Raw genomic sequence first — 20,033 nt, 5'->3', positions numbered from 1 at the left:
AGGTCAATTGGCCCTCTGTAAATTGCCCCCTAGTGTGTGGGGAGTGGATGCCAGTGGGATATCACAGAACTAGTGTGAACAGGTGATCGATGGTCGGTATTGACTCGGTGGGCCGAAGGGCCTGTCTCTATGCTGCGTCTGTCAAAGATCTAATGATCATGCTCTCCTTCGCCAGATGGAAATTCTTTCTGCATCTGTTCTATCTCATAGATAGACACAAAAAGCCGGAGTAACTCAGCGGGACTGAAGAAGGGTCTCGACCCGAATCGTCACCCGTTCCATCTCTCCAGTGATGCTGCCGGTCCCGCTGAGTTACTCCAGCTTTTTGTGTCTATCTTCGGTTTAAACCAGCGTCTGCAGTTCCTTCCCTACACAATTCTGTCCCATAATTTGAAAGACTTCGATGAGGTCATCTCTCACTTGCGTTTCCTCTAGGGGAAAGAGATCCCAGTCCGTTTCTCCTTTCCTGAATCCGACACCTTACATCAGACTTATAAATCTCCTCTGTGTAAGGCATTAATCCTCTCCAGAGTTTGTATGACTGGATGAACTTTGAGACATCGGTGGCAGGCAGGCAGCAAGCAAAAAAATTGAAATCAAATCCACAGATGATTCACAGCAGGAGATCTGGAGCCTTTTTACATTAGTTGCACTGAGGAGTCACGGTTTATCTTGATCAGACTTGCTGGCTTTTGTTTTTGTTTTGTTTACTGTCACGTGTACTGGGGTACAGAGAAAAGCTTTTTTATTGCCTGCTACCCAGGCAGCGGACATGATTATAGGACGGCCACGGTGGAGTTGCTGCCTGACAGCGCTTGCAGCACCAGAGACCCCGACTAAGGGCGCTGCCTGTACGGAGTTTGTACGTTCTCCCCGTGATCTGCGTGGTTTTTCTCCGTGATCTTCGGTTTCCTCCCACACTCCAACGTTGGACAGGTATGTAGGTTAATTGGCTTGGTGTATGTGTAAATTGTCCATTGTGTGTGTGTGTGTGTGTGTAGGATAGCGTTAATGTGCGGGGATCGCTGGTCGATGTGGACTCGGTGGGCCGAAGGGCTTGTTTCCGCGCTGTATCTCTAAACTAAACTAAACTAATCGAGCAGTCCACAGTGTGCAGATACAGGATAAAGGGAATAATGTTGCAGGATAGAGTCCAGTAAATTCTAATCCGGTCTGTGGAAAGGGTGCTGACCCCAAACATCACCCATCGTTTTTAGTTTAGTTTAGTTCAGAGTTACAGCGTGGACACAGGCCCTTCGATCGACTCCGCACCGACCAGCGATCCCCGCACACCAACACTACCCGACAAGGGACAATTTTTGCATTTTATATCGAGCCAGTTGACCCACAAACATGTCCGTCTTTGGAGTGTTGGAGGAAACTGAAGATCTCGGAGAAAATCCGCGCAGGTCACAGGGAGAATGTAAAGGGCCTGTCCCACTTGCATGCGTTTGGCGTGACCAAACGTGGTCGCTTGAGGCGTACGGGCACCGTATATGGCCGCGCGGGGCCGGTCCCACTTAGAAGCGCGGAGTTGTGCTGGGCTGGTCCCGACATCGCGCGGGGCTCCGAAAATCTGACAGTGTCCCGAAATCGTTGCTCGCCAACGGCCTGTCGTCACGCAGGCGCGTTGCGGTCGTACGCAGCGTCTTGACGGCGTACGCCTAGCGAGTGGCGTGATGACGTCACCGCCCGACGCCGTGCGACGCCCAAATTCAGTCGGCCCGCCTCCTGCCCAGCTGATTGGTCAGCATGACGCAAATGACGCCACGCGAGTACTTAGCGTGAACTCCGCTTCCGTTTGGTCGCGCCAAACGCACGCAGTCGCATGCCAGTGGGACAGGCTCTTAAGCCTGCAAACCACTCTGTTTGGATCAGGTGCAGAACAGCACTTGTGTGTGTGCTCCTCCCGCACTGCTCAGGTGTTGGGGTGAGATTCCCGTCTACGTGGCATTAAAGATGGGGACCGCTGTCGATGAGAGAGTGCTGATGCTTGACACGTCTCATCCCACCCACTGCCATCCCCTGGTGGTTAACTGTAAACTGCTCCCCAATGTCTAGGGACGCGATGTGCAAGAAAGGACTGCAGATTCTGGTTAAAACCGAAGGTAGACACCAAATGGTGGAGTAACTCAGCGGTTGAGGCAGCATCTCCGGCGAGAAGGAATGGGCGACGATTCAGGTCGAGACCCTTCTTCAGACTGATGTAGGATAGTGAAACTGGGATAGCATGGAACTGGTGTCCGGGGGTGAGCGTTGGTCGGCGTGGATTTGGTGGTCTCCGCGCTGTGTCACTGAACTGAACTAAATAATAGGGAGACAAAATTGCTGGGGAAACTCAGCGGGTGCGGCAGCATCTATGGAGCGAAGGAAATAGGCAACGTTTCGGGCCGAAACCCTGAAGGAAATAGGCAACGTTTCGGGCCGAAACCCGGGAGGGTTTCGGGCCGAAACGTTGCCTATTTCCTTCGCTCCATAGATGCTGCCGCACCCGCTGAGTTTCTCCAGCAATTTTTGTCTACCTTCGATTTTCCAGCATCTGCAGTTCCTTCTTGAACTGCGTGTGACTATACCTTGTCGTACTCAGTTCACCTCTCAAGGGGCCGGCAGGCACAGAAACAGCTACTGCGGCTTTAGGGAGTGGTGGGAGCCCCTGAGGAGGGTAAACAAGGCTGCTGTTCACTCTGCACAACCAAAACAAACCTCTCTCTTTCCCCCACCCTCGACCCAGCGCCACATTGAAGAGGGCTGCAGGGTGGCGCAGCGGTAGAGTTGTTGACTTACAGCGCCAGAGGCTCGGGTTCGATCCTGACCGAGGGTGCTGTTTGCACGCCTTCCCCCCGTGAGCCGCGTGGATTTTCTCCAGCTGCTCCTGTTTCCTCCCACGCTCCAAAGACGTGCGGGTTTGTAGGTTGATTGGCTTTGGTAAAATTGTAAATTGTCCCCACTCCTCGTTCACCCATGTCCACCCTCCGGCTCCTCGCGCCCCCCACCCCCCCCCAATCTGTCATTTGCACCCCCTCCCCCCCCCCCCCCCCCCCCCCCCCCCCCCCCCCCCCCACCCCATCCCATCACAATCACTGCATTGATCAAACCTGCAGCCTCAAATAGAATCCTTGGAACACTCAGAAAACCTCACAGGAGTTTATGGCCCCTGTTTTATAAAGTCACAGAGTGATACAGTGTGGAAATGAGGCCCTTCGGCCCAACTTGCCCACACCGGCCAACATGTCCCAGCTACACTAGTCCCACCTGCACGCATTTAGTCCACATCCCTCCAAACCTGTCCTATCCATGTACCTGTCTTAACAGGGATAGTCCCTGCCTCAACCACCTCCTCTGGCAGCTCGTTCCATACGCCCGCCACCCTTTGTGTGAAAAAGTTACACCTCAGATTCCTAGTAAATCTTTTTGCCGTCACCTTAAACCCATGTCCTCCGGTCATCGATTCCCCTACTCTGGGCAAGAGACTCTTTGTGCATCTTCCTGATCCATCCTGGGATGTCAGGACTTTCATATGAAGAAAGACTGGATAGACTCGGCTTGTACTCGCCAGAATTTAGAAGATTGAGGGGGGATCTTATAGAAACTTACAAAATTCTTAAGGGGTTGGACAGGCTAGATGCAGGAAGATTGTTCCCGATGTTGGGGAAGTCCGGAACAAGGGGTCACAGTTTAAGGATAAGGGGGAAATCTTTTAGGACCGAGATGAGGAAAACATTTTTCACACAGAGAGTGGTGAATCTCTGGAATTCTCTGCCACAGATGGTAGTTGAGGCCACAGTTCATTGGCTATATTTAAGAGGGAGTTAGATGTGGCCCTTGTGGCTAAAGGGATCAGGGGGTATGGAGAGAAGGCAGGTACAGGATACTGAGTTGGATGACCAGCCATGATCATATTGAATGGCGGTGCAGGCTCGAAGGGCTGAATGGCCTACTCCCGCACCTACTTTCTATGTTTCTATTCCTCTCATGATTTTACATACCTCTGTCATCCCTCATCCTCCTGTGCTCCAAGTAATAGAGTCCCAGCCTCCTCTACCATGTTGCCAATGTGGTCTCAGAGGGTTAATAGAATTTGTTGGACTCTTTAATGGAGAACAGCTGCCTGAATTATTCCGTGAAAGAGCTACTGCGATTTAACCTCATTATGATGTAAACCTGTTTGACAGCTCTCTGGCGATTAGTCTGCCTTCTAAATGCTCTTGAACAGCAACTTGCAATGACAGAGACCTTCTAACCTAATAAACACTTCCCCTGGCATTCCTCTGTTGCACTATCAGTTAAAATCTGACAGATCGACAAAATATTGAGGCGAGCGGTGAAAAGTCGCAGCAACTTAAGATGTAACTTAAAGGAAGATAGAGAGAGTAAGGCCCCTGTCCCACTATGCGAGTTTACCCAAGAGCTCTCCCGAGTTTAAAAGAAAAAAATCAAACTCGTGGTAAGTACGTAGAATGTACGTAGCGGGTACGTCGGAGCTCGATTTACGTCTCTTAGCGGCTCGTAACGCTAACGGCAGGTACTCGGGGAAACGCGGTAAGCTCGTGAAGTTTTCTCAACCGTGCGGAGAGTGTCCACGAGAGCCCCGAGTACCTACGAGCGGCTATTACCGTAATTCTCCGAGTTCGAATCGGGGGAAACTCGGGAGAGCTCGTGAATTACCTCGTACAGTGGGACAGGGGCTGTAGGGAGGGAATTTCAGCCTGTCACTGTCCCCACTTATCCCACACCCCTCTAGTTTAGAGATACAGCGCGGAGACAGGCCCTTCGGCCCGCCGAGTCTGTACCGACCAGCGATCCCCGCACACCACCCTACACCCACTAGGGACAATTTACACATACACCAAGCCAATTAACCTACAAACCTGTACGTCTTTGGAGTGCGGGAGGAAACCAATGATCGCGGAGAGAACACACGCGGTCACGGGGAGAACGTACAAGGCAGCAACTCTACCTCTGCGCTGCCTTGGCTACCCCACGTTCTGTGTTATCCCACACCCGACACATTAGGGGGAACATTAGTTCTGTCCTACACACTAGGGACAATTAACCTGCTCCCGAACATGTCTGTATGTCTGTGGAGTGTCACCTCTCATACCTGCGCCCCACCTGGATGCACACCTATTCCTCCCTTTCCCCCTCCTCCCTTCCACCTATATCCATATTTCGTGCTCCTTCTGACCTTATCTCACACCTTTTGCCTTTTCATTCCCGGCCTTTGTCCACCCACCTGCCAATTATAAACCCCCCCCACCTCCACACCTGTATCCACCTATCACTCGCGTGTTGTCCCACCCCCACCTCTGTTCCAGCTTTCACACCTCGACTCCAATCAGTCTGGAGAAAGGTCCCAACTCAAAAAGGCCCAACCCCAGGGTCTCGACCCGAAACGTCACCTATTCCTTCGCTCCATAGATGCTGCCTCACCCGCTGAGTTTCTCCAGCATTTTTGTCTACCTTCGATTTTTCCAGCGTCTGCAGTTCCTTCTTAAACATCCCAACCCAAAAATGTCGCATGTCCACGCTCTCCAGGGATGTTATCTGGCTCACTAAGTTACTCCAGCACTTTGTGTCTTTTTTGTTGTTGTAAACCAGCATCTGCAGTTCCTCTCGTCTATGATTTTGTCCTCCTTGGTCAAATCTCCTCCAACCTTCTTTGCTGAAAGGAGAGCAACAACAGTTTTTCCAGAGTGATCTCGGAGCTGAAATCCCTCCTTCCCCGGGACTATTTTGGTGAATCTCTATTGAGGACCCCCCCCACGCACATCCCAACATGTGACAACCAGCCATACTGCAGTTGTAGTCGAACTATTAATTAACAAAGTTCCCGCAAAAAAATCCTTTATAATGGAGACACAAGGATCTGCACAAATTAAATTCTTATTTAGTTTGGAGATACAGCGTGGAAACAGGCCCTTCGGCTCATCGAGTCTACGCCGGCCAGCGATCACTGCTATACACACTAGAGGGCAATTTACAGAAGCCAATTAACCTGCAAACCTGCATGTCTTTGGAGTTTGGGAGAAAACCGACTAGGTCACGGGGAGAACGTACAAACTCCGTACAGACAGCACCCATAGTCAGGATCGAACCCGGGTCTCTGGCGCTGTGGGGCAGCAACTCTACAGCTGCGCCACCGTGCCACCCCAAAATGTCAAATCGTCCCTGGGTGGGCATGAACCGCCCATCTTTCAGGTTAACAACTGACCGAACTAACGATTTGACCCACAGAGACCAACTAATTGACTGGTCCTGATCTGGGATAGCAGTGCACCCGGTCTCACATAGAAACATAGAAATTAGGTGCAGGAGTAGGCCATTCGGCCCTTCGAGCCTGCACCGCCATTCAATATGATCATGGCTGATCATCCAACTCAGTATCCCGTACCTGCCTTCTCGCCATACCCTCTGATCCCCTTAGCCACAAGGGCCACATCTAACTCCCTCTTAAATATAGCCAATGAACTGGCCTCGACTACCCTCTGTGGCAGGGAGTTCCAGAGGTTCACCACTCTCTGTGTGAAAAAAGTTCTTCTCATCTCGGTTTTAAAGGATTTCCCCCTTATCCTTAAGCTGTGACCCCTTGTCCTGGACTTCCCCAACATCGGGAGCAATCTTCCTGCATCTAGCCTGTCCAACCCCTTAAGAATTTTGTAAGTTTCTATAAGATCCCCTCTCAATCTCCTAAATTCTAGAGAGTATAAACCGAGTCTATCCAGTCTTTCTTCATAAGACAGTCCTGACATCCCAGGAATCAGTCTGGTGAACCTTCTCTGCACTCCCTCTATGGCAATAATGTCCTTCCTCAGATTTGGAGACCAAAACTGTACGCAATACTCCAGGTGTGGTCTCACCAAGACCCTGTACAACTGCAGTACATACTGTGGGCAAACGTGGTTCGGGATGTGTGGATCAGATAGACAATATCATGGCAGACCGGGGATGGAGGGTGGTGCGCTTCCACCCATTCACCTGCGAGATGGGCACCCAATACTTGGGCTGTGCCGTTTCAGTTTCGGTTTAGTTCACTGTCACGTGTACCGAGGTACAGCGAAAAGCTTTTGTTGCGTGCTAACCAGTCAGCGGAAAGACAATGCATGATTACAATCGAGCCATTCACAGTGTACAGATACATGATGAGATCTGAAGAAGGGTTTCGGCCCGAAACGTCGCCTATTTCCTTCGCTCCATAGATGCTGCTGCACCCGCTGAGTTTCTCCAGCACTTTTGTCTACCTTCGATTTTCCAGCATCTGCAGTTCCTTCTTGAACGTGATGGGGGCATAACGCTCAGTGCAAGGTAATGTCCGAGGTTCACTAATGAGGTGGATAGGATCTCAGGTCCGCTCTCTAGTTGTTGGTAGGATGGTTCAGTTGCCTGATAACAGCTGGGAAGAGACTCTCCCTGAATCTAGAGGTGTGCGTTTTCACAATTCTGTACCTTTCGCCCGATGGGAGAGGGGAGAGGAGGGAGTGGCCAGGGTGCGACTGGTCCTTGTAGTCTCATGAGTTCGTTTGCCCTGAAGGAGGGAGGGTGTGCGGAGGCTGCCTTATGGTAGGAGGCCCAGAGTCATCTTTGACCTCTTGGCGCCAGCCCTTACGCTGCCCTGTAGCTCTCCTTGGATGAGCTGTAGCTCCGTCTTGTTCAGTTGTAGCTTCCGGAGATAAGTCGCTGCAGTCTCATAGTCGGCATCAGCCGCTTCTGGGCCTCATCTGCCTGTTTTGTGGCATTGATTACAGCTCTCAGTCGACATGCTCAAGTCAAGTCATGCAACCTTTCAGGGGATGTTAGTTACAGCTCACCGTGGATGCCTCTTAGCCTCCGTGCGTGGTTAACCAGATCCATGCACAACTAATCCACAGTAACTGCAAAGAATCACGCTGATTTAGGACTCTGTTTGGACTTAGTTAAGTTAAGAACACAACCACACAATGAACTTATCACATCTCCCTCAACATTCCCAGTTTCAGTGCGTTTAAAAAAAAGGGGCCAACATCTACCCTTATGACTGCAACATTGTGTGTTTCAAACCTTCAGGGGCAGAATCTAGGTTCCACACACTACTTGCAGGCTGCCCTTGTAGCTTGTACGGAAAGCAAAATTCTTCTGCACAATCCATCCAGCCACATCTCACCGAGCCAGAGGGAGCCAGGTGAATCGGTGGAATTCATTGCCACAGATAGCGGTGGAGGCTAGTTCGTTGGTAAAGCGGAGGTTGATAGGTGCTTGATTAGTAAAGGCATCAAAGATTACAGGGAGAAGGCAGAAGGATTCATAAACATTCATATCGACGTCAGCAAATCAGTATCGTACAGAAGATAGACACAGAAGTCTGGAGTAACTCAGCGGGACAGGCAGCAGCTCTGGAGAGAAGGAGTAGGGTGACGTCACGGTTCGAGACAGTCGCGGTGGTGCAGCGGTAGAGTCACTGCCTTACAGCGAATGCAGCGCCGGGGACCCGGGTTTGATCCCGACTACGGGTGCTGTCTGTGTGGAGTTTGTACGTTCTCGGCGTGACCTGCGTGGGTTTTCTCCGGGATCTTTGGTTTCCTCCCACACTCCAAAGACGTGCAGGTTTGTAGGTTAACTGGCTTGGTAAATGTAAAAATTGTCCCTAGTGGATGCAAGATAGTGTTAATGTGCGGGGATCGCTGGTCAGCACGGACCCGGTGGGCCGAAGGGTCTGTTTCCGCTTCTGTATCTCTAAACTAAACTAAATTAAACTTAACTGAACTAAAGAGACCCTTCTTCAGACTGAGAGTCTGGGGAGAGGGAAACGAGAGATATAGAGAAGCTGATATGGAGAGATATAGAACAAATGAATGAAAGATAATTGCAAAATAGACAATAGGTGCAGGAGTGGAGGCCATTCGGCCCTTCGAGCCAGCACCACCATTCAATGTGATCATGGCTGATCATCCCCAATCAGTACCCCGTTCCTGCCTTCTCCCCATATCCCCTGACTCCGCTATTTTTAAGAGCCCTATCTAGCTCTCTTGAAAGTATCCAGAGAACCAGCCTCCACCGCCCTCTGAGGCAGAGAATTCCACAGACTCCCCACTCTCTGTGAGAAAAAGCGTTTCCTTGTCTCCGTTCTAAATGGCTTACTCCTTATACTTAAACTGTGGCCTCTGGTTCTGGACTCCCCCAACATCGGGAACATAGATTGGAATGAGATTGCAAAGGCTTTGCCTGGGTGGAATCTGCTTGTGCCTTTTTTCCAAGCTCCTGGCCTTGGAAAGCCGACTTGCCGAGTATGATCCCATTTTGAGGGTCAGTAGATGATTTCACCCCAGATGGCAAGATGGGAAAACTGGATATGTAAGAAGGAACTGCAGATGCTGGTTTAAATCGAAGATAGAGACAAAATGCTGGAGTAACTCAGCGGGACAGGCAACATCTCTGGGGAGAAGGAATGAATGGGTGACATTCAGTCTGAGGAAGTTGTCTTGACCCATTCCTTCTCCCCCGGGAAGCTGCCTGTCCGGCTGAGTTACTCCAGCATTTTGTGTTTATCTTGGTGGGAAAACTGGGTGTAGTTCTCGCCAGACACACACACACACACACGCACACGCGCACGCACGCACGCACGCACGCACGCACGCACGCGCACACACACACACACAATGTCCCGCCAACCTCCACTTCCCAAGGCAAAGCCAAGTCTGAATCCCATCCCTCTGTGCTCAGTTTCTGCTGCCAAAGCTCTGTAAAGTAACAGATGACAAAATAACACCTTCTTTCCCTCGGTTGTTTGTTTGCACCTGGCTCCCATTTGCAATCCCGGCATTTTGCGTTGCTGATTCAGGATGCTGGCTTGTAGGGCCTACTCCTGCATCTATTTTCTATGTTTCTATTTGTTGCCCTTGCCCGAATCGATGGCCAAGATAGCACAACGACGTCTCTACTTCCTGAGAACATAGAAACATAGAAACATAGAAAATAGGTGCAGGTGTAGGCCATTCGGCCCTTCGAGCATGCACCGCCATTCCTTATGACCATGGCTGATCATCCAACTCAGTATCCCATCCCTGCCTTCTCTCCATACCCCCTGATCCCTTTAGCTACAAGGGCCACATCTAACTCCCTCTTAAATATAGCCAATGAACTGTGGCCTCAACTACCTTCTGTGGCTGAGAATTCCACAGATTCACCACTCTCTGTGTAAAAAATGATTTTCTCATCTCAGTCCTAAAAGACTTCCCTCTTATCCTTAAACTGTGACCCCTAGTTCTGGATCCCTAGAGAAGGCTTATGAAGTTCGGCAAGTCCCCAACAACTCTCACCCACATCTACAGAGGCACCACAGTGAGCATTCTATCGGGATGCATTACAGTTTGGTTTGGGAACAGCTCCATCCAAGACTGCAAGAAATCTCAATCAGTGGCCGAGCAGACATGAAGGGCTGAATGTCCACGTTAATAAGTGACAGGAGCATGCAGGAAAAATGTTCCCAATGTTGGGCGAGTCCAGAACCAGGGGCCACAGTCTTACAATAAAGGGGAGGTCATTTAAGACTGAGGTGAGAAAAAATGCTTTCACCCAGAGAGTTGTGAATTTATGGAATTCCCTGCCACAGAGGGCAGTGGAGGCCAAGTCACTGGATGGATTTAAGAGAGAGTTAGGTAGAGCTCTAGGGGCTAGTGGAGTCGAGGGATATGGGGAGAAGGCAGGCACGGGTTACTGATAGGGGACGATCAGCCATGATCATATCGAATGGCGGTGCTGGCTCGAAGGGCCGAATGGCCTCCTCCTGCACCTATTTTCTACGTTTCTATGTTTATAGCTCGAGGTTCAGTTTGGAGATACAGCGTGGAAACAGGCCCTTCGGCCCACCGAGTCCATGCCGACCAGCGATCATTCTATGTTTCTATGAGCAGAATTCGCCATTCGGCCCATCAAGTCTACTCCACCATTCAATCATGGCTGATCTATCTTTCCCCATTCTTCTGCCTAATCAAGAATCCATCTATCTCTGCCTTAATAATATCCATTGACTTCTCCTCCACAGCCTCCTGTGGCCTAACTCCTAACTCCCCCGTAACCCCTGACACCCTTATTTATTGCTTCAGTTCATCCCAGTCCTCATAAGTTCACAGTTCATTAGTGATAGAAGCAGAATTAGCCCATCAAGTCTACTCCGCCATTCAATCATGGCTGATCTATCTCTCCCTCCGAACCCCATTCTCCTGCCTTCACCCCATAACCCCTGACACCCGTACCAATCAAGAATCTGTCAATCTCTGCCTTAAAAATATCCACTGACTTGGCCTCCACAGACGTCTGTGGCAATGACGTCATAGATTCATAGAAACCTACAGCAGTGAAACAGTCCCTTCGGCCCATAACTCCATGCTGACCAAGATGCCCCATCTACGCTAGTCCCATTTGCATGCGTTTGGCCCATATCGCTCTAAACCTTTCCTCTCCATGCACCTGTCCAAGAGTCCTTCAAGTGCTGTTATGGTACCTTCCTCAACTACCTCTTCAGACAGCTCATTCCATAAACCCACTATACATACATTCCCCTTGTGATTTTATACACCTCTATAAGATCACCCCTTAGCCTCCCAGTGGCAGCATGGTGACACAGCGGTACAGTTGCTCCTTTAAGCCCTGTCCCACTGTACGAGTTCATTCCAAGAGCTCTCCCGATTTTGCCCTGATTCGAACTCGGGGATTTACGGTAATGGCCGCTCGCAGGTACTCGGGGCTCTCGTGGACATTTTTCAACATGTTGAAAAATCTTCACGAGTCTTCCCGAGCTCGCCGCGTTTCCCGAGTACCTGCCGTTAGCGTTACGAGCCGCTAAGAGACGTCCCCGAGCTCCGACGTACCCGCTACGTTCATTCTCCGTGCTTACCACGAGTTAGATTTTTTTTAAAACTCGGGAGAGCTCTTGGGTGAACTCGTACCGTGGGACAGGGCCATTACAGCGCCAGGGACCCGGGTTCGATCATGACTACAGGTGCTGTCTGTACAGAGTTTGTGCGTTCTCCCCGTGACCTGCGTGGGTTTTCTCCGGGTGCTCCGGTTTCCTCCCACTCTCCAAAGACGTACAGGTTTGTAGGTTAATTGGCTTCGGTAAATATTGTAAATTGTCCACAGTATGTGTACGATATGGGGATCGCTGGTCGGCACGGACTCGGTGGGCCGAAGGGCCTGTTTCCGCAATGTACCTCTAAACTAAACTCCTGTGCTCCACAGAATAAAGTCCTAGACTGCCCGACCTCTTCCTCTGAGCCAGAACCTGAAAGGTCACGCACATGAAACGTTGACCCAGTTTCCCTCTCCACAGAAGCTGCCGAATATTCCCAGCCATCTCCGTCTTCAACTCTGGTGAAGAGCTTTGTTTCTCTTTGTGTTTTTCAGAGCCGGAAGGATAGGGAGAGGCCAAGGCAGAAAGTGAAGAAGGCCACAGAGTCTTTAAGCTCAGTTGTTAGTACGGTCACGCTAACAGCAGAGAAGGTGAGCGAATGCAATGAAGCAGCCCTCGGGCTCTTGATATTCGCGGCCCGACTCAAACGAAGGCATGTGCAGGGAGGAACTGCAGCCGCTGGTTTAAACCGATGATGGACACCAAATGTTGGGGTAACTCAGCGGGACAGGCAGCATCTCTGGGGAAAAGGAATGGGTGACGTTTCGGGTCGAGACCCTTCTTCAGACTGAGAGTCGGGGGCAGGGGCGGAAATCCCGGAGGGGGCCAGGTTAGACACGCCCCCCCCACCCCCCTGTTTTGAGAGGTGGGGGACAATCCCCCCCCCATTTTTTGTAATCCGGATTTTAAAACTCGGTGAAATATTCGCTTTCCGCGAGACAGTGGGGGTAGGACTGCTGATCGAGGGCGCCGATTGGAGGAGGGAGGCGTGCCAAAACACTCTCGCCAGCCCTGGACACAGACCTGCGCCTCATCCGCAGCCAGGATCCATCCCGGCTCTCCGGCGCTGTCCCGTCCCCACGTCCGGGGGTGGCCAGAGACGTCGGGAGTCAGACGGGAGCTGTACCTCCAGGCCTACCGCCAGCGCAGAGAAGCAGCACTAAACCCAGCTCAACTCTGCCTGTCCCGCCAGGTTAATACTCCTACAGCCCTGCCTGAACTTGCGGGAAATATGGCCCAGGTTTACAGCCAGCGCGGAGAAGCAGCACTGGTGTCCCGTCAGTCCAGGCAGGGCTGTAGGTTAACCCGGCGATACAGGCAGAGTTGAGCTGCATTTAGCGCTGGATTGAGCCTCCGAAGCCTCGCGTATGTGTGAGTGTGCGTACATGCGCGTGTCCCCCCCTGTCCCCTCCATATTTTGATAGTGATTTCCGTGCCTGGTCAGGGGAGAGGGAGATGCCGCCGATTACCATCTCTGTGTGCTTGAGTTCACACTCCTGGTGCTCAGTCTCGGAGACTCCAGCCCTTGTTGCTCTGGTTACCATACGATACGTCAGAACTTTATTTGTCCCAGGAGGGAAATCGACCTGTCAAATGTCATAGAAACACAACAAGATACATGAAGCATGAAAATAAAGTGACATAGAAACATAGAAAATAGGTGCAGGAGTAGGCCATTCGGCCCTTCGAGCCTGCACCGCCATTCAATATGATCATGGCTGATCATCCAACTCAGTATCCTGTACCTGCCTTCTCTCCATACCCCCTGATCCCTTTAGCCACAAGGGCCACATCTAACTCCCTCTTAAATATAGCCAATGAACTGGCCTCAACTACCTTCTGTGGCAGAGAGTTCCAGAGATTCACCACTCTCTGTGTGAAAAATGTTTTTCTCATCTCGGTCCTAAAAGATTTCCCCCTTATCCTTAAGCTTTGACCCCCTTGTCCTGGACTTCCCCAACATCGGGAACAATCTTCCTGCATCTAGCCTGTCCAACCCCTTAAGAATGTTGTAAGTTTCTATAAGATCCCCCCTCAATCTCCTAAATTCTAACGAGTACAAGCCGAGTCTATCCAGTCTTTCTTCATATGAAAGTCCTGACATCCCAGGAATCATTCTGGTGAACCTTGTGACGAGTGGAAAGGATTGGGGATGTGCAAAGATTGGGGGGGGGGGGGGGAGTCAGTCTACCCCACGACAGAAAGGGGGAGGAGTTGTACAGTTTGATAGCCACAGGGAAGAAGGATCTCCTGTGGCGTTCTGTGCTGCATCTTGGTGGAACCAGTCTGTTGCTGAAGGTCTCAGGTTGTTGCTGGCTCAGCCTCCTTGTTCCGCTGCTGTTCCCCGGGCCCTCCGAGCGCCGATGTACACGTGTGCCGAGCCAGCTCCTCGCGGACCGCACGTTCCCTGCGCCGAAGCCTTTCTTCCCGTTCCTTCATGTCAACAGCTGATTCCAGGCTCGGTGTGCCCGGAGGAACTGCAGATGCCGGTTTAAACCGAAGATTTAAAAGCTGGAGTAACTCAGCGAGTCGGTCAGCATCTCTGGTCAGAAGGGATGGGTGATGTTTCGGGTCGAGACCCTTCTTCTTCCACCGTGCTGGGCGCAGTGATTGCTCAGGGGCGGCACGGTGGCGCAGCGGTAGGGTTGCTCCCTCACAGCGCCAGAGACCCGGGTTCGATCCCGACTACGGGTGCTGTCTGTACGGAGTTTGCACCTTCTCCCCGTGACCCGCGTGGGTTTCCTCCGGGTGCTCCGGTTTCCCCCCACACTCCAAAGATGGTTAATTGGCTTCTGTAAGTTGTCCCTAATGTGTAAGATAATGCTAGTGTAAGGGGTTGGCTGGCTGGCATAGACTCGGTGAGCCGAAGGGCCTGTTACCATGCCGTATCTCTAAGATCTAAAGTAAAGTAGTCCCAGTGATTTCCCCAACCCGAAACATTGCCCATCCTTGTTCTGAGTTACTCTAGCTAAAGTGATAATCTGTCCTGCCTCCGTGGGTAACTATCCCAGCTGAGTTGGGACTGAGCCACGAATCTCTGGTACAGTTTATTGTCACGTGTACCGAGTTACAATGAAAAGCTTTCGTTGCGCGCTAACCAGTCAACGGAAAGACAATACGTGATTACAATCATTCCGTCTACAGTGTACAGATACAGGATAAAGGGAACACTGTTTGGTGCAAGATGAAATGCAGTAGGGTCTGATTCAAGGTAGTACAAGGGTCTCCAATGAAGTAGATGATAGCTCAGGACTGTTCTCTAGTTTAGAGATACTGCACGAAAACAGGCCCTTCTGCCCACCGAATCCGCACCGACCAGCGATCCCTGCACATTTAAAGCCCTGTCCCACGGTACGAATTCATTCCAAGAGCTCTCCCAAGTTTTAAAATAATCAAACTCAGGTTACGCACGGAGATTGAACGTAGCGGGTACGTCGGAGCTCGGGGACGTCTCTTAGCGCTGACGGCAGGTACTCGGGAAGACTCGCTAACGGCAGGTAAGCACGGGAAGACTCGTGAAGATTTCTCAACCTGATGAAAAATGCCCACGAGAGCCCCGAGTACCGACGAGCGGCCATTACCGTAAATCTCCCGAGTTCGAATCAGGGCAAACTCGGGAGAGCTCTTGGAGTGAACTCGTACCGTGGGGACAGGGGTTTAACACTATCCTACACACACACGAGGGACAAATTACACTTTAACCAAGCCAATTTACCTACAAAGCCGCACGTCTTTGGAGTGTGGGAGGAAACCGAAGATCTCGGAGAAAACCCACGCAGGTCACGGGGAGAACGTGCAAACTCCGTACAGACAGCACCCGTAGCCGGGATCGAGCCTGGGTACTGCAAGCGCTGTAAGGCAGCAACTCTACCGCTGCGCCACCGTGCCGCCCACGCTGTCGATGGTTGCCTGGTAACAGTGAGGAAGAAGCTGTCCCTGAATCACCCTGAATATCAGGATGGAGTCTTGTGGAGGTGAAGCTAGTGGATGTGGCAAGAGAGGGACTATAAGGACAGGTGCTGGGAAGATATTTGAACGCGGAGGATTTTAAAGAGAAAGGAATGCTTGGAATGCTGACAGGGAAGATTGGGAGATGGCTCATGTGAAGTTTATACAACTGTGTCGCCTTTATTATTGTGCTGCACTTTCTCAGGTCGCGGCCGTGAATGTTAGTGTAAAGATTTATTACATTTCAAATTTAGTTTAGTTTAGAGATACAGCGCGGAAACCTTCGGCCCAATGAGTCCGCTCCGACCAGCGAGCCCCGCACGGTAACACTATCCTACGCCCACTAGGGACAAGTTACACTTGACTTAAACCGAGCCAGTTATCCTACAAAACCTGAATGTATTTGGAGTTTGGGAGGAAACCGGAGATCCTGGAGAAAACCTGCACGGGTCACGGGGAGAACGCACAAACAGCGCCCGTAGTCAGGATGGAACCCCGCTCTCTGGCGCTGGGAGGCAGCAAATCCATCGCCGTGCCGCCCCCGGTTGCATCTTAGAAATAAGAAAAAGTGCAAGCACACTAATGGGATTGTACTATAGGCCCCCTGAAAGCCAGCGGGAGATAGTAACATAGAAAATAGGTACAGGAGGAGGCCATTCGGCCCTTTGAGCCAGCACCGCCATTCATTTTGATCATGGCTGATCGTCCCCTATCAATAACCAGTACCTGCCTTCTCCCCATATCCCTTGACTCCACTAGCCCCTAGAGCTCTATCTAACTCTCTCTTAAATCCATCCAGTGACTTGGCCTCCACTGCCCTCTGTGGCAGGGAATTCCACAAATTCACAACTCTCTGGGTGAAAAAGTTTTTTTCTCACCTCGGTCTTAAATGACCTCCCCTTTATTCTAAGACTGTGTGTGGCCCCTGGTTCTGGACCAGGCATGTAGACAGATTGCCGTAAGACAACCTGGTCTGACTTCCCGAGACTCAACGCCTGACATTTACGTGCATTGGACTTCATTCGCCATTCAAAGCGACTAAATGTGAAAATTCTCTTCAACATCTGATTGTTGAGGAAAACCTTCACTGTTTCAGTGGCTCAATGGTGTGTTTATCATTACGTGTGCCCAGATACAGTAGAGTGTTTGTTCTGCTCGCTTATCCACCAAATCACACCACACATGAGGACAATAGATCCTCTTCATGAACAGCACACAGAGTGTCTGAAAATCCTGGCACCATTTTTCAACTTCCAGGCCTCTGAAAAGTCCAAACTTGCTGCAGGGAGATCGCCACTGGTGCATGTGCCCAATGTATGTTGTATTATTTTGCTCAACTGATGCTTTTCGTTAAATTCTTCTATGTTTTGAAAGCACCGGATGTTTTAGTATACCAGTTTCTTTCTCTGCCCCAGCTTTTCTTTTTTAAATTTGAGTCTTAATAACTTTGATGCAAACAAAACGAACGGCCTTAAACAGCGCCAGAGACCAGGGTTCGATCCTGACTACGGCTGCTGTCTGGACGGAGTCGATATGACCGCGTGGGTTTTCTCCGGGTGCTCCGGTTTCCTCCCACACTCCAAAGACGTGCAGGTTTGTCGGTTATTTGGCTTCAGTATATGGCCCCTACTGTGTAGCATCGAACTATTGTACAGGTAATTGCTTGTCGGCGTGGACTCGTTGTGCCGAAGGGTCTGATTCCATGCTGTACCTCTCAATCCCAGAACAAGGGGTCACAGTTTAAGGATAAGGGGGAAATCTTTTAGGACCGAGATGAGGAAAACTTTTTTCACACAGAGAGTGGTGAATCTGTGGAATTCTCTGCCACAGAAGGTAGTTGAGGCCACAGTTCATTGGCTATATTTAAGAGGGAGTTAGATGTGGCCCTTGTGGCTAAAGGGATCAGGGGGTATGGAGAGAAGGCAGGTACAGGATACTGAGTTGGATGATCAGCCATGATCATATTGAATGGCGGTGCAGGCTCGAAGGGCCGAATGGCCTACTCCTGCACCTATTGTCTATGTTTCTAACTGAACTAAACTAGTGCCCACTGTCTCTGCCTCCTCCTTTCTTCTTCCTGCCCCCCCCCCCCCCCAACCTCCACATCAGTCTGAAGAAGGGTCTCGACCCGAAACATCACCTATTCCTTCACTCCATTGATGCTGCCTCACCCGCTGAGTTTCTCCAGCATTTTTGTCTACCTTCGATTTTTCCAGCATCTGCAGTTCTTTCCTAAACTAGTGTACGGCTGATTGCTGGTCGGTGCGGACCCGGTGGGCCGAAGGGCCTGTTTCTGTGTTGTATCTGTAAGCTAAGCTAGTGTATGGGTTGAACGCTGGTCAGCATGGACTTGGTGGGCCGAAGGGCCTGTTTCCGCGCTGTATCACCAAACTAAACTAAACTAATGTACGGGTAGTTACTGGTCAGAGTGAACTCGTTGGGCCGAAGGGCCTCTTTCCATGCTATATCTCTAAACTAAACAAATGTATGGGTGATCGCTGGTCAGTGCAGACTCACTGGGCAGAAGGGCCTGTTTCCACGCTGTATCGCTCCATAGATGCTGCTGCACCCGCTGAGTTTCTCCAGCATTTTTGTGTACCTTCGATTTTCCAGCATCTGCAGCTCCTTCTTAAACTCCACGCTGTATCTCTTGACCTCACTAAACTAGAGTACGGGGTGATCGCTGGTCGGAGTGGACTCGGTGGGCCGAAGGGTCTGTTTCCGTGATGTATCACTAAACTAAACTAAACTAGTATATGGGTAATTACTTGTCAGCGCACACTCGATGGGCCGAAGGGCCTGTTTCCACGTTGTGTCTGGAAGCTAAAGATCAGATAATATTATACATAAGTTTGCTGTGCTGATGATATTTTCCCTTGTCCGCCAGACTTGCATAAGTACCAGCAGCAGCAGCAGTAGCAGCCGTGCCTATAAGTCGAGCACCGCGAGAGGGTCGGAAGAGGCCGCTGCTCCCTTCGGCAACAAACATTTCCAGCGACCGTCGGCGCCGCTCGCGGGCGGGAAGGAGACAGCCGAGGTGGCCAGGTCAGATGTCAAAGGGAAGAAGGCCCCCGGCCATGGCTGCGGCCAGCGTGGACGGAAGCCTGGCGGAGCTAAGAGCACGGCAGTTGTTGCCACAGTTTCGTCGCCAAGCCTGTTTCAGCAAGGTACCGTCTATAAATAGCAAAATACCACAGACGTTAATTCCCGGGATGGCGGGACTGACATGTGAAGAAAGAGTGGGCCAATTAGGCTTGTATTTACGGGAATTTAGAAGGATGAGAGGGAATCTTATAGAAACATTTCAAATTCTTAAGGGATTGGACAGGCTCGTTGCAGAAAAATGTTCCCGATGTTGTGGGAGTCGAGAACCAGGGGGTCACAGTTTAAGAATAAGGGGTTAGCCATTTAGGACTGAGATGAGGAAAAACGTTTTCACCCAGAGAGTTGTGAATCTGTGGAATTCTCTTCCATAGAAGGCAGTGGAGGCCAATTCACTGGATGTATTCAAGAGAGAGTTAGATTTAGCTCTTAAGGGGCTGTCCCACTGTACGAGGTCAAGAGCTCTCCCGAGTTTAACAAAAAATCAAACTCGTAGTAAGTACGTAGAACGTACGTAGCGGGTGTGTCGGAGCTCGTGGACGTCCCGTAGCGGCTCGTAACGCTAACGGCAGGTACTCGGGAAACGCGGTAACTCGTGAAGTTTTTTCAGCACTGTGAAAAATGTTCACGAGAGCCCCGAGTACCTACGGACGGCTATTACCGTAATTCTCCCAGTTCGAATCGGTGGAAACTCGGGAGAACTCTTGAATTACCTCGTACAGTGGGACAGCCCCTTATAGGGCTAACGGAATCAAGGGATATGGGGAAAAAGCAGGAACGGGGCACTGATTCTGGATGATCAGCCATGATCATATTGAATGGAGGTGTTGGGCCGAATGGCCCACTCCTGCGTCTATGTTTCTATGTTGTAAGTCTGAAATAAAACAGGAACTATGTATTATGTGGAGAGGATGTTTCCACTAGTGGGAGAGTCTAGAACCAGAGTGTATAGCCTCAGAATAAAAGGATGTACCTTTAGAAAGGCGTTGAGGAGGAATTTCTTCAGTAGGTGGGTGGTGAATCTGTGGCATTCTGTGGAGGCCAAGTATTTGGGTGGAGATAGACAGATTCTTGATTAGTCCGGGTGTCAGGAGTTATGGGG

The 20,033-nt window shown here is 50.7% G+C and overlaps 1 protein-coding gene across 3 annotated transcripts in view; it reads left to right on the top strand.

Moving 5' to 3' along the window:
• Positions 1-20,033, top strand: part of mllt6 (MLLT6, PHD finger containing) — a 128,119-nt gene that overhangs the window by 50,863 nt on the left and 57,223 nt on the right. For all 3 annotated transcript variants that reach the window (XM_033034890.1, XM_033034892.1, XM_033034891.1), the window contains exons 5-6: positions 12,376-12,471; positions 18,717-18,996. In XM_033034890.1, the coding sequence (XP_032890781.1) occupies positions 12,376-12,471; positions 18,717-18,996 (376 nt within the window). The remainder of the gene's footprint in view (positions 1-12,375; positions 12,472-18,716; positions 18,997-20,033) is intronic.

Source organism: Amblyraja radiata, chromosome 16, assembly GCF_010909765.2.
Source record: "Amblyraja radiata isolate CabotCenter1 chromosome 16, sAmbRad1.1.pri, whole genome shotgun sequence".
In the NCBI taxonomy this organism is placed as follows: domain Eukaryota; kingdom Metazoa; phylum Chordata; class Chondrichthyes; order Rajiformes; family Rajidae; genus Amblyraja; species Amblyraja radiata.
The sequence above is the reverse complement of the archived record's forward strand: the minus strand, read 5'-3'. Positions and strand labels throughout refer to the sequence as shown.